This window comes from Chiloscyllium plagiosum, chromosome 3, assembly GCF_004010195.1.
Source record: "Chiloscyllium plagiosum isolate BGI_BamShark_2017 chromosome 3, ASM401019v2, whole genome shotgun sequence".
Lineage (NCBI taxonomy): Eukaryota > Metazoa > Chordata > Chondrichthyes > Orectolobiformes > Hemiscylliidae > Chiloscyllium > Chiloscyllium plagiosum.
Window position 1 is genome coordinate 28972088 of NC_057712.1, and position 12343 is coordinate 28984430.

The following is a 12343-nucleotide window of genomic DNA, read 5'->3' on the forward strand; positions in this document are numbered from 1 at the left end:
CTGTTCCTTAAACCAGCTCCACATTTCCACTGTCCCCATCCCCAGCATTATGCATCCTAATTCTTGCCTAATCGCATCATAATTGCCTTTGCCCCATTGATAACTCTTGACCTGTGGCACGTACCTATCCCTTTCCATTGCTAAACTAAACGTAACGGAATTATGGTCACTCTCTCCAAAGTGCTCACCTACAACTAAATCAAACACCTGGCCTGGTTCATTATCAAGCACCAAATCCAGTATAGCCTCTCCTTTTGTCAGCCCTTTGACATACTGTGACAGAAAATCCTCCTGTACACATTGGACAAAAACTGATCCATCCGTTGTATTAGAGTTATAGCATTCCCAGTCAATGTTGGGGGAAGTTAAAGTCCCCCATAATGACCACCCTGTTCCTTTCACTTCTATCCAAAATCATTTTGCCAATCCTCTCCTCCACTTGCCTGAACTCTGCGGAGGCCTCCAAAAGAAAATCCAAGCAGTGTGACCTCTCCACTCCTGTGTCTAACCTCAGCCCATACTACTTCAGTAGATAAGTCCTTGTCAAAAATTCTTTCAGCCACCGTTATACTATCCTTAACTAACAAGGCCACACCTCCCCATCTTTTACCGCCTTGCCTGTTCTTAACGAAAGATCTGAACCCTGGAACCGGCAATATCCATTTCTCACACTACTCTATCCTTGTCTCTGAAATGGCCACAACATCAAAGTCCCAAGTACCTATCCATGCTGCAAGCTCACTACCTTATTTAGGATCGGAAGAAATCTCAATAACAAACCCCAACTCCCAGGTGGTGCAACTGCACTAGGAATGCAAGGATCGTCAGAAAACCTCTTTTTCAGAAACACTGACAGTACTCTTAAAGAACATATGCTGACATTGAAACAAATATAGAACAAGTATTTTCTGTATGATTCAGTTAAATTGAATTCATGACATATCCTCTTGCTTTCACTGATTCCAATGTTGTACCATGTTTTCAGTGGATGCTGGTTATGAGATGAAGGCATTTAAAGATGTTCCATAATTGATATCATTAATGGCCTTTCATAACCTCAGGGTGTTCAAAAATGATCCACAAGCAATGGGTAATAGGATTAAACGCTTGAGTTTTGCTAGGAATGATCTATTTCAAAAAATGCAAAGATCAAAAAATCTTTGTTATGTTCAGTTTCTAACCTTCCTCGGAGAACCTGGTGGCATACTTCTCGGGTATGTGCAACATTTCTGGAACCTTTCTTTTAAAAAAAAGGCCACTTCCTTCACCGTTCCTAACCTCACATCATCCTATTATGGAGAGAATACATGTGTTGTAGGAGTAGAAGTGCTTCTAAATTAGATTAGATTAGATTACCTACAGTGTGGAAACAGGCCCTTCAGCCCAACAAGTCCACACCGACCCTCCAAAGAGAAACCCAACCCCCGATATTTACCCCTGGCTAATCCACCTAATGCTACGGGCAATTTAACACTGCCAATTCACCTAACCTGCACATCTTTGGACTGTGGGAGGAAATCGGAACACCCGGAGGAAACCCACGCAGACACGGGGAGAATGTGCAAACTCCACACGGACAGTTGCCTAAGGCGGGAATTGAATCTGTGAGGCAGCAGTGCTAACCACTGAGCCACAGTGCCGACCCCCTATGATTACTGTATTATTTTGACTATGTTGTTAACACAAACATTTATTACCTGATCCCATCAATTAACCAGCTGACACAGAACCTTGTCCAAAGGAACTGTAATAGTGTATCAAAATATTTACACCAACCAATATAGGATGGCATTTTTTGTCAATGTCAGAACAACAAGATTATTCTTTACAAACAGAAACAGGGTGTTGTTGTAGATGAGTGGGACTTCTTCTGTTCAACATTCTAGCCAGTCATCACAAAAATCAAGATAAAAATTCTAAAAAAATCAATAGACGTGGTCTGAATATCATGAATTGCCAGTATATTTTTAAAACTGTCTTGGCAGCACAGGCACGAAAATATGGCAGTTATTAAAACCATTTTTTTAAAATGTAAAATAAAGACCTGTTAAAATGGCTGCATAGGGATCAGCAGCCTTGACAACTTTAATACAGACTGTCATGCTTCCACAAAGTTCTGATTTTGAATTTATAATAGGTGGGAGTCTCCCACTCAAATGGGCTTACCAAGAGTGTACTCTTCGGTGAAATTTCATGCCTGTTTTGTTGTAACTGACTCCAAAGCATTGAGATAATGGACTCCTACAGTCTGTCTCCAGGTTTCCAACATATGAAAGAAGTCTGATAAGACCAGCTATCCAGAAGAAAAGTGCAAAGACCACCATTTACCTTCTCTGAACATGAATAGCCTTTGACCATGAGACTGAAACTGAAAATACAACAATCGGTTTCTGTTGTATATCAAACACTCTATGATACTGAAGCCCTATTATCCCAAAAGGCAACAGAGAGCAGGGGTAGTCTGTAGAATCATCCCAACAGTATAACAACTACAGAGAAAGTCTGTGTTACTCTTGCCTTTTCAGAACTATGAGGCTTAAAAGTATTTTTAAAAGTCTTGCAGTCTGTTCCCAAAAACTCCCAAGCTTACCTGCATAGTAAGTGTACCTCTGATACGAAAGCCATGAGAACCTGTCTACGTGACCTGCTGATCAGTCTTCATTTCAAAAGGAACCTTGTAGTTCATCTAGTTTTGACCCTAGTCATCCAAATTTACATAAGCTACAATTCCAGAGTGGGAAGAAGCTTCCTTCTTCACTGGTTACTCAAAGGTTTGTAAACTGTTAACTATGCTGTTAGTTGAACATTTGTATCCTTCTAGAGTGACTGGTGTGTGACTGCCAAAGTAGTAAGATTTTAAGGCTGAGTGCATGAATATGTTATCCTTTTTGTTCAAATCCACAGAAATCTGATGACTTTAAATTTACAAAATAACGGTGGCTGGGAAAGACTGACATATATCTTTAAAAAAACACTGATTATGGATAAAAGGGAACAGATTTGTAAGTTTGTTTATCTCTTGTTCCCATCCATAACAGAAATATAAATGGATAGAAGATTGATAGGTGGTTTATAAACCTCCTAAGGCTCATTTAATCCCTAACCAGTCAGAGCTCTTTACAAAAGAAAACAATATTACTCTCAAAATGCTTTTCAACTTAAAAGAAAGACTCGTAGCCCTCATCTCTTCTTCCTACAGCAGCAGACTGATACAGCACAGGAGGCCATTTAGCTCAACCTACAGATTCTGTGGTAGCACTAATTAGTTGCACTGTCTTGCCTTCACCTATACACCTGTAAATGTTTTCCAAGTGTTTACTCAATTCACTTTAGAAGGTTATTACTCAATACACATTCAGCACTCTTTTAAATTGCATTATTCAGATCATCAAAACAATTCATACGGAAGAAATGAATAAAAAGGATACACTGACAAGGTTAGATAAGAACGTAGGTGGTTCGTAAGGTGAGGTAGAATTACAACTCAGCATTATGGAATCCTATTTGCTTTCAGGTTATAGCTTCAGAATATTTCTTTTAGGATTAATTTCCTCAACACGTGCTTTCTATACTTAATTCGCCTTTTAACAGCATACTGGAGGTATAACTTGGGAAACAAACCATAACAATGTGGCAGGCTGAGCCACATGCTTCTGGACCGCAACATTTTGACTCCAGATGCTAAAACACTTTTGGTAGCTTTGAAAACCTAAATTATTACCTGGGCCTTCATCAAATATACCCTGTTACAGCAATTGCAGAGAAACAGTCATCACACTCATCCAACCGCTGATCAGAGCAAAGTTCCAGCAGTTAACAACAATTGGAGTCAGCACTAAGGATCGAGAGTCAAGCCAACATAACTGGTTCATGATTGCAGTCTGAACACAGTTGGACAGTCAACTTGCCTGGATTCAAGCTATGATTTGCTGCAAGGCTCAGTTTAAAAAGGTGAAGTAAATCTCAGTTAGCTTACACTTCCGCCATTGTGCAATATATTCAGTGTGTTGGGCACTACCCAGCAACAGGTTACATGCAACATTAAACCAGCTACATTCATAAAATTGTGTCTGCTTGCTCATATTTCAAAATGGCATGCTTCCATGCACCTGCAAAGATCATTTGTCCATAATATCATACATTGATTTCCATACTGATTTGGAATTACAATGTTTACCATGGTCCATCCAGAGAAGGTGCACGATCTATGAAAGGTGTGTTTTCAATACTTTTGAACAATTCTGAGACTTTAGAGCCCATTTGCAAGATCACCAGGCAAGCTTCACTTTAGCTTAAAATCGCAGCTCATGCGATAAGTTCACAAAAGTTGGCATGTTTGGTATACAAAAGAAGGAGGCAAAATAAACACACATGCTTGAGCTACAACTTACGGAAAAAAGATGAATTACCTGGATGATTTTCCTCAGTAGAATGGCTTGTATCATTATTGTGCAACAACATTGAATTATTTTGCTTACAATTTTGTAAAACAGAAACACCACCACTGGAAATGTCTTGGACCGTTCCTAGAGTCCCTCATCCAAGATGAATAGCTTATTCCTCAGACAATGACAATTCACATTGAAATGCTACAGAAATTACAGAAAACATGCAAATTCATGCTAATGATCACTACTATGCTACAAACTTGAATGCAAGGCAGATTTCCAGATAACGAACAAAAAAAAGTTGAGCTCAGTGCAAAAAACACCTCTTTCAATGAAGAACCAAAAAATAAATCACATATGCCAACAACTGTTCAAATATTTATTATGCCAATCATGCTCCTAATTAGTAGTTCTTTTATGAACAAAAGGCTACAAATTGATAACTTACAGTTGCTGCCGGAAATTGGGCTGATAGTTCATAGGGCTCTTCAGGAACCCAAAACCCTTGCTCCAAAGACCAAAGAATCTGGAAGACATGAGAAAAATCATACATTTTAGTCAGTAAGAACCATAGTCATCAACTCCATGATAGAAATACTACACCATTATTAGAATTTACAGAATATCTTATGTCAGAATGCGAAATAACCACAAATATTCCAAAGGATTCTTTTTTTGTCATAGCATTAAAATTAAAGTAATTTGAATGTCAGCTATTTTCAGTATTCCTGTTCAAGTTTTAACTAGTTCTGGAGCAGTGGCTGGGAGTGGTCATCAGGAAGAGGCAGTACAAAGATGCTGCAGGAAGTTCACAGGCTGAAAGCATTGGCATGCATCTCTTATAAACACTGTAGGAATTCATGTCACCATGACTTTGGACCCCAATATGGTAGATGGTGAAATTTCAATTCAATAACAATAAATTCTGGAATTAAAAGCTAGAACAATGGTGACCACATAACCACTGTCAATTATCGTTAAATATTCAAATTCACAAATGTCCTTTAGGGAAGGAAATTTTCCATCATTGCCTGATGTGGCCTACAGATAACTGAAGATCCACACAAAGAGCTTGACTCTGAACTCTCCTCGAGGCAACTGGGCAGAAGCAATAAATGCTAATCGAACTAATGACGCCCACATCAAATGAATGAATAAAAAATGTTCATTTATATGTGGATAGCCTTTTGAAATTACTCAACACCAAAACTTCGCACACTGCTTTCATTCTCTACCTTCCATAAGTTTTCCTTCTGTTCATTACTGATAAATGTAAATATCATTTCATCATCAATCAATTAAGGCAAACACTTATGTTTTTGTCAAAGATGTAAAATGTCTACCAGGATCACCTAAATATTTCATGTCTTCAGTGAAAAGTGCAATATTTATATGCATGTTTCAAATTAAAATGAATTATAATAACGAAGCAGCCAAATATAATTATAGAAAATAGTCCAAAGATGTGCAGGTTAGGTAGATTGGCCATGCTAAATTGCCAATAGTGTCCAGGGATGTACAGGCTAGGTGGATTATCCATGGGAAATGCAGGGCTAGGGGGATAAGGTGGGTCGAGGTGGGATGCTCCGAGGGTCGGTACAGTCTCGATGCCCGAATGGCCTCTTCCTGCACTGTAGAACTTCTATTATTCATCTGCTTTTCAGATATGTTAATATGACATTTTAGTGAACTTTGACTTGTAGAACTGTGGTGCCAATACAAGATTTTTGAGTTGAATGAATGAAATTTATACTGGTGTGTTTACGGCAGCGTCTGACAATAGGACACGTGAACATTTGTACAACTCAAACATCACGTTGCACAACTATGGCACATCTGTTCATAGATTCACATATTCAGGCAGTGAAATAGATTGCTTTACAGGAGAGTGGTGAATTGATAGCAAGGGGTAGATAAATAGGATTGAGATGAATAAGATTCAATTTTTTTTATAATGAAGGGTTGCATTCACTTGAAAGGATAGCAATGTGACATGAATCTCCATAATATAGGAGAAGGAAAAATAACAAATGTGTGTTTACGTAATAGCTCTTACATCCTCAATGTCATCAGGTGCTTCACACTATTACATCATTTCTGACATATGGTTATCTGGAAACACAAATATCTGCACATGCACAGCAAGACCTTTTTCAAGAGTTGAGGGGAAAATGCTGGTCAGGACACTTGGAAAATACTCTGCTAGTTTTAAAGTAGTGCTAGGAGATGGTTTACATTCACTTAAATTGGTAGATGAGGCCTCAGTTACTTCCAACAAGGTAGTGACTCAGTGTCAGATTAAATTATGTAATGATGACCTGAGGAAGAAACTGTATAAAAATGTATATCAGCATGAGCAAAATTTCCAGACTATACAATAATTCCATTCAAGTATTTATTTAAAAAGTACACATAAGAAAATGTAGTAACCTGATTTTTAAATTCCTTTCTACCTCAAACCAGATGAATTCTTAAGTAGGAAGTTAGTTATCCTCAACTCTTATCAATCAGAGCCAACAGATCAAAGATCCAACATGTTTTGTTGGAGTCTTATGGAACTAAACAATTAAATCTCAATGATTGTGCTTGGAGTAATCCAAGAGAAAAATTACAGGAACATAATTTTGTTCTATTTAATGCTCATTGAAGACTTACTATTTATAATGAATTTAGATTGAAGGAAAAGTTACTGTTTTGAGTGACAGTCGAGAGCATGTTTGCTTTCTGATTGGTGTGGAAAACAGATGTACAGCAAGTAGAGGCAGTTGGCAAGCAGTGACAGAAGAGGCCAGAACAATTGCAGGTAACAAGTCATGTGGTGACATCTCTAGGGATAACATGCAATATGAGTTGATAACTTGATAAGTGAAAAGAGGTTGCATCAGGTGGCATATTATCACTTTTTCTATCCCTTCAGGCGAGGATCCACCTGGCTTTTTCTTGATATATTCACTCAAAGCACTACCAATTTCAAGAACTCAAAGATGGCCCAGCGAAGATAGGACCTGTATAAAATGGATGTGTCACACTTTAGTGAGATTGGGACTAACATGACTGCAGTTAGGAAGAGCTTAAACTAGATTGGCAGGGCAATTGGAACCTAACAGGGAATTGAGATTGAAAAGAAGCAAAATAAGTAAAAGCAGGAAAGTAATAAGCACAAATTGCAGACAGACAAAGTAATGCAAACATCAATGACAATCAAAAATAAGAATAATGTTAAAAGGGTAGACTTAAAGGCACTCGGTCTGAATGCATAAAACATTCAAGAAAAAGGATGATGATTTGCAAGCAGTACTTGAACTGAAGAGGTATGATGCAATTGATGTAACTACAGGGTGACTAAAATCAGGAACGAAACATCCAAAGATGCTCAACACTAGTAATAACAACTCCTACAAATGTTTGCTGTCACTTGCTCTTTTCTAGTTCCAGCAAAATGGTTCCACATTTTGATCCTTTGATCTAAGATCCCTTTTGCTAAGGAACTGATCTTATCCCTAATTTAGAGTGCTATTGCACCTCCTTTTACTTTGTGTGATTCACTGTTATTCTCTGAAACACTATTCTACTATGTTCAATTGTCTCATAAGGAAAAGAAACAAACTCCTCAATGCTCCAGTGGCACAGCTATGAAGATGTATAAGCTCAGTTCAAAAAACGTGCAGTAGCAAAATTACAGAAACTCCAACAGGATCTACAAAATGCCAGTGCGGCTTATTGCGAGTGCTTTTGTTGGCAGCTATCAATATATTATCTGCCCCGCACTTCATGTGAACCAAGCAAACATGAGAGATAAAGGAGCAGACTAAACTAAGCAACCTCCAAATGAATATATCCATTATGCTGACCTTAAGGAAAATAAAAAGTTTCAATTTCCCCTTTTAACTAGTACTTCCATATGTATTCTGACATTACTGAACACTGCTACAAAAGTTAAACAACCTAAAGACTTGCTTTGGCCAAGAGTTGGAGAGATTGCTTTGTTTCATTAAAACAAATAACTTGCCAACACGTGAATAAACAGTAACTTGAACAATGCATAAATTGTAATGTCAAGCCCCATTTATTATAGTATCTCACACTAATGTTTAGTCTGCTTTTGTGTTTCAAATCTAATTAAAAGAAAGCAAGAAATGCTTAAATGGTTAGGATTTTAGTCAGTGCTGGGGCTTGCCAGTGCCATTGAATGAATCCTCTCATAGACCCACTGTGATTCCTCTGGGAGGAAATTTGGCTGCTTTGAAGGAGGATTACCTCCTGGTATGGTTTACAGCAAGGACCAGTAGCATAATGTTGCTGTAAGTGAAAAAGGCAGGCAGTTGTGGCATGGCTTATATTGTAAGGCTGCTGCAGCAAAAATGCATTAAAAATCACATTTTACTCACAATAATCTCTACAAAAATAAAATCAAGATAAGCATTTCTAGAAATTACAATAATTTGATAAGATATGTCATTTTCAAAATTGTTGTTTACAAAGCATGACTAATCATGCTTAAGAGACATGGATTAATTAACCTGAAGAGTCATACTGCAGCACGGTGGTACACTGGTTAGCACTGCTACCTCACAGTGCCAGAGACCTGGGTTCAATTCCCACCTCAGGCAACTGTCTGTGTGGAGTTTGCACATTCTCCCAGTGTCTGCGTGGGTTTCCTCCCACAGTCCAAAAAAATGTGGTTAGGCGAATTGGCTATGCTAAATTGCCTGTAGTGTTAGGTGAAGGGATAAATGTAGGGGAATGGGTCTGGGTGGGTTGCTCTTTGGAGGATTGGTGTGGACTTGTTGGGGTGAAGGGCATGTTTCCACACTGTAAGTAATCTAATCTAATTTCAAATTTTAATAAAATTCATCAGATTTTTAGAAAATTCCATGTTAAGAATATTGAAAAATGAAGGTTAACTTTTGAAATGGTATGAGACTTTATAGGTATTCACACTAGTTCCAAACTCAGGCATCAATTTTCATGCATCTGATCATGTTGGAACAGAAGTTGAAGGATGTAGGGAAAACCTAAAATTAGAGATGGGATGTGGTTCTGCAATTATTTTTCAACAAATTTATGAATGAGCTTGTTTTAAGCTCTTAAGTAGGTTGGGTTGTTACTACAGGTTTCATTGGTTCTGTGCAGAGTGAATATTGGATGAATGGTACAGAAGGGCCACAAGTTAGCGTGACGTGCATGAGTGACCATTGGGGGAGGCTGGGATCTCGGTTGGCATAAAAGCACACGTTTCCTTGCTGCAAGTCATACTAGGAGATAATCCTCTTTCAAAGCAACCAGATTTGCTCATGATACAGCCAAAAATATAAGCAAACAATAAGAACTAATGTTTCAGCGAACCAAAGTGAGTTTCTAAGCAGATCACCTTGGCATTTGACTGCCCTCATGGCTTCCTCTAATCTCCACCCAGCAGAGAGTCAGATTAACTCTGCCTCCAGAGCAAAATTTGGAGAACATTGTGTGTTTGTTTGGGGGTGGAGGGGCAACGGCGGTGCTAAGGTGCTTAACATTCTTAGGCTTCATTCTTGCATCTTGAATTTTCAGCTTGGACAACACCAGATACTTATTTTTTTCAAATCCTTTTGACATGAAGATAAAGTATTCTGTTAACTTGCTCCCACAGAACTCAGAAATAATTCGATCTTCAATTTTCTTGGTCATTAACAGTTTCAGTGCCTGTCAAACTGATTACATAACTTTCCACCTGAAGAGAAAGTCGCTATCACCAGAACACACCACAGGGTTACTCTCTCATTAGAGAGAGAGAGAGAGAGAGAGAGAGAGAGAGACATGACTGGTGAAGGTTTAAGTTGAGGGTCACCATACCTCAGTTCAAGGGAGAGATTGAGAAGAAGGATCCTTTGTGGTAACCTCAGCCAGAATGGAACTGAGCCAAAACTGTTGGCATCACTCGGCGTAGCAAACCAGCAGTCCAAACAACTGAGCTAATCAACCATTTTCTAGTTAAGAGCCATTAATTTTGCCTTTTTACCATTTTTCCTCTTGATGCCATTTGCTTTTTTAAACTGTTCTTTGGCACACACTCTTCCTGTCCCACTCTGGCTGTTATCATCTTAAAGCTGCCCTGTAATGCGGGCACATCCTTTTGCCTTTTGGGACCAGGTATCGCTTCTTGAGAAACTGCCTCCCCTTCAATTAGTTTAAAGCTCTCTCGATGGTCCCAGTTGTTTGATTCACAAAGACACTGGTCTTAGCGTGGTTCAAATGAAGCTTGTCCCATTGGAACAGCTCCCTTCTAAATCTTCGCAAAACTCACTAGCTCCCTTCTAAACTGGTGACAGTGTTGGTGAACTGAAACCTATTTCACCCACATCAATCTTTTAGCTATGCATTAAACACCTGTCTTTATTCACTCTTTAATCTGATTTATTATTATCCCACGTACCGAGGTGTGGAGTACAGACAGGTCATACCATACAAAGTGCATTAGGATAATAGAACAAAGCGAAGAATACAATGTAAAGGCAGAGAAGGTGCACAGAGAGAGAGATCAACATTAAACTTAAAGTTTGAGAGATCCCTTCAGAAGTCGAATAACAGTGGGGAAGAAGCTGTTCTTGAACCTATTCTTATGGGGTTGCATACAAGCTTTTTTATCTTTTACACAATGGGAGAGAGTGGAAAACAGGGGATCTTTGATTATGTTGGCTGCTTTCCCGAGGCAGCAGCAAGTATAGATGGAGCCAAAGGATAGAAGGCTGGATTGCATGATGGACTGGGCTGCGTTCACAACTCTCTGTAGTTTCTCGTGGTCTTGGGAACAGCAGTTGCCAAACCACACTATGATGCATCCAGACCGGATGCTTTCTATGGTGCATCTATAAAAGTTGGTAAGAGTCCTTGTGGACATGCCAAATGCCAAACTTCCCAAAGTTTAGATAATAATCTCTAGATGGCTATAACTGGATCTCTGCCCTCCTACTCTTTGTTCATTTGCAGTCCCAAGGAGATGTCCTTAATCTGGCACCGGGTATGTTCATGGCTACAGAGAACAGTATCAATTGTCCGAATTATGCCGTCCCCTACCATTACTACATTCATATTGTTTCCTGCCACTTTAAAGGTTCCCTGTACCAAACTGCCATAGTCAGTGAGCACAGTTGTCAGAAGTCTCTATTCTTAACGACATAGATAACGAGAATGCGGAGAAAGTATATTCCTGTTAGGGTGAAAGGAAAGGCTGGTAGGTATAGGGAATGCTGGATGACTAAAGAAATTGAGGGTTTGGTTAAGAAAAAGAAGGAAGCATATGTAAGGTGTAGACAGGATAGATCGAGTGAATCCTTAGAAGAGTATAAAGGAAATAGGACTATACTTAAGAGGGAAATCAGGAGGGCAAAAAGGGGACATGAGATAACTTTAGCAAATAGAATTAAGGAGAATTCAGAGAGTTTTTACAAAAGGGTAACGAGGGAGAGAAGAGGGCCCTCAAAGATCAGCAAGGCAGTCTTTGTGTGAAGCCACAGAAAATGGGGGAGATACTAAATGAGTATTTCGCACTAGTATTTATTGTGGAAAAGGATATGGAAGATATAGACTGTAGGGAAAGAGATGGTGTCATTACAGAGGAGGAAGTGCTGGATGTCTTGAAATGCACAAAGGTGGATAAATCCCCAGGACTTGATCAGGTGTACCCGAGAACTCTGTGGGAAGCTAGAGAAGTGATTGCTGGGCCTCTTGCTGAGATATTTGTATCATTGATAGTCACAGGTGAGGTGCCGGAAGACTGGAGGTTAGCTAACGTGGTGCCACGGTTTAAGAAGGGTGGTAAGGACAAGCCAGGGAACGATAGACCAGTGATCCTGACCTCGGTGGTGGGCAAGTTGTTGGAGGGAATCCTGAGGAACAGGATGTACATGTATTTGGAAAGGCAAGGACTGATTAGGGATAGTCAACATGGCTTTGTGCATGGGAAATCATGTCTCACA

General features: G+C 39.2%; 1 protein-coding gene across 3 annotated transcripts in view; it reads right to left on the reverse strand.

Moving 5' to 3' along the window:
- mcph1 (microcephalin 1) overlaps positions 1-12343 on the reverse strand; it is a 323112-nt gene that overhangs the window by 179158 nt on the left and 131611 nt on the right. For all 3 annotated transcript variants that reach the window (XM_043679269.1, XM_043679276.1, XM_043679280.1), the window contains exon 13: positions 4837-4914. In XM_043679269.1, the coding sequence (XP_043535204.1) occupies positions 4837-4914 (78 nt within the window). The remainder of the gene's footprint in view (positions 1-4836; positions 4915-12343) is intronic.